The sequence below is a fragment of the Mandrillus leucophaeus genome, unplaced genomic scaffold (assembly GCF_000951045.1).
Source record: "Mandrillus leucophaeus isolate KB7577 unplaced genomic scaffold, Mleu.le_1.0 Scaffold546, whole genome shotgun sequence".
In the NCBI taxonomy this organism is placed as follows: domain Eukaryota; kingdom Metazoa; phylum Chordata; class Mammalia; order Primates; family Cercopithecidae; genus Mandrillus; species Mandrillus leucophaeus.
Window position 1 is genome coordinate 431,247 of NW_012105875.1, and position 1,875 is coordinate 433,121.

A 1,875-nucleotide genomic window follows, 5' to 3' on the forward strand; every position below is an offset into this window, starting at 1 on the left:
CTTTCTCTCTTTCTGTCTCTCTTTCTTTCTTTCTTCTTTCCTTTCTGACAGGGTCTCACTCTGTTGCCCAGGCTGGAGTGCAATGGCATGATCACAGCTCACTACAGCCTTGATCTGCCAGGCTCAAGTAATCCTTCCACCTTAGCCTCCTGAATAGCTAGGACTACAAGTGTGTACCGCTATGTCCGGCTACTTTTTGTTTATTTTTTGCAGAAACTGGGTCTCACTATGTTGCCCAGGCTGGTCTTAAACTCCTGGGCTCAAGCAGTTCTCCCGCCTTGGTCTCGCAAAGTGCTTGGATTACAGGTGTGAGCCACCACATCCAGCCTGTTATGGACATTTCCTCACATTTTTTTTTTTTCACTGCCCAAGCCAGAGACCATCTATTGCAGAGGATTCTCCCAGCCTACCGTGGCCCATTTAATCCTCCCCTCTTTTGACTTCCCTTAAGAACATCAAGTCTTTGCTTGAATCCTGGCCCCTCAGCATCTATTGCTTGGACCATCTCCCATCCCAATGGATTGGGTAGGACCATCTCCTGCCCAGTCAGATGGACAAACATCACTGAGACGTCTCATCTATGTCTCATGCACGCGTGTGAGCTTGAGGGCAGAGTTGCAAGTTATACCTAACAACCACACATACAAACATGCAGGATGGGGATTGGGTTAAAGATGAAAGTAATTGTGTCATTGGGGTGGGGATTTGGATAGTCTGAGATGGGGATGGGGTTGATTTGGGGATGGGGCTGGAACTGTGTTTGGAACAGGGCTGAGTTTGAGTTGGGAACAGTGTTGGGGTAACATGAAATCGGGGATAGGATTGAAGGTGAAGCTGAGTTGGGGTTGGATATTGGGTCAAGAATGGGTTGGGGATGGGGCTGAGCTAGAGATGGGTTGGGTTGGGGTTGGGACTTGGATAAGGCATGGAGTTGGGGTTTGGCTAATGTAAAGTTAAGAGTAGGATTGGGATGATGATGAGGTTGAGCTGGACATGGCTTGGGGTTGGGGATGGCAAGGGCTGCCGTACTCACCAGAGTTGCCCTGGTTGCACAAGTCTAACCCACACACAACCTCGGTAAGGCTGGTGATCTTCAAGCCAGTCCGATAGCTCATGGTCCTGTTGGTCTTCTCTGAGTGGGTACAGCTTTTCTTCACCAGCTCCAGTTCTTCCCCTTCTGCGAAGAGGGGATCTTCATTACCACAGAGGCTCCTCTCAGCCCAACCAGTCTCTGACAGTCCTGGTCTCAAGGTCACCCGCTCCCAGGGCTGATTTTTGGTAGGCCTCGCCTCTTGTTTGAGTCCAACTCTGTCTTTTTCTAGAGTTAACCTTGACTCTACCCCCATTCCAACAAGGAGCCTGCTCTATTTTAACTATTATTATTATTTTTTTTTTCCGGGAGACAGGGTCTTGCTCTGTCACCCAGGCTGGAGTGCAGTCGCAAGATCTCAGCTCACTACAACCTCTGCCTCATGGATTCAGGCGATTCTCCTGCCTCAGCCTCCCAAGCAGCTGGGACTACAGGCACAGGCCATCACACTTGGCTAATAATTAATTAATGTTTTAAGAGACAAGGTATCGGCCAGGTGGCTCATGCCTGTAATCCCAGCACTGGGAAGCCAAGGTGGGCAGATCACGAGGTCAGAAGATCGAGATCATCCTGGCTAACACAGTGAAACCCCGTCTTTACCAAAATGTTTTTTGCATTTTGCAAAAATGCAAAAAACACCAGGTGTGGTGGCGGGCACCTGTAGTCCCAGTTACCTGGGAGGCTGAAACAGAAGAATCACTTGAACACGGGAGGCAGAGGCTGCAGTGAGCTGAGACTGCACCACCGCACTCCAGCCTGGGCGATAGATTGAGACTCCATCTCAA

General features: G+C 49.8%; 1 protein-coding gene across 1 annotated transcript in view; it reads right to left on the reverse strand.

The window, feature by feature from the left end:
* The window catches only part of PLAUR (plasminogen activator, urokinase receptor), a 38,074-nt gene that overhangs the window by 21,912 nt on the left and 14,287 nt on the right, over positions 1-1,875 (reverse strand). Inside the window, exon 3 of the mRNA XM_011997708.1 lies at positions 1,034-1,177. Within this exon, the coding sequence (XP_011853098.1) occupies positions 1,034-1,177 (144 nt within the window). The remainder of the gene's footprint in view (positions 1-1,033; positions 1,178-1,875) is intronic.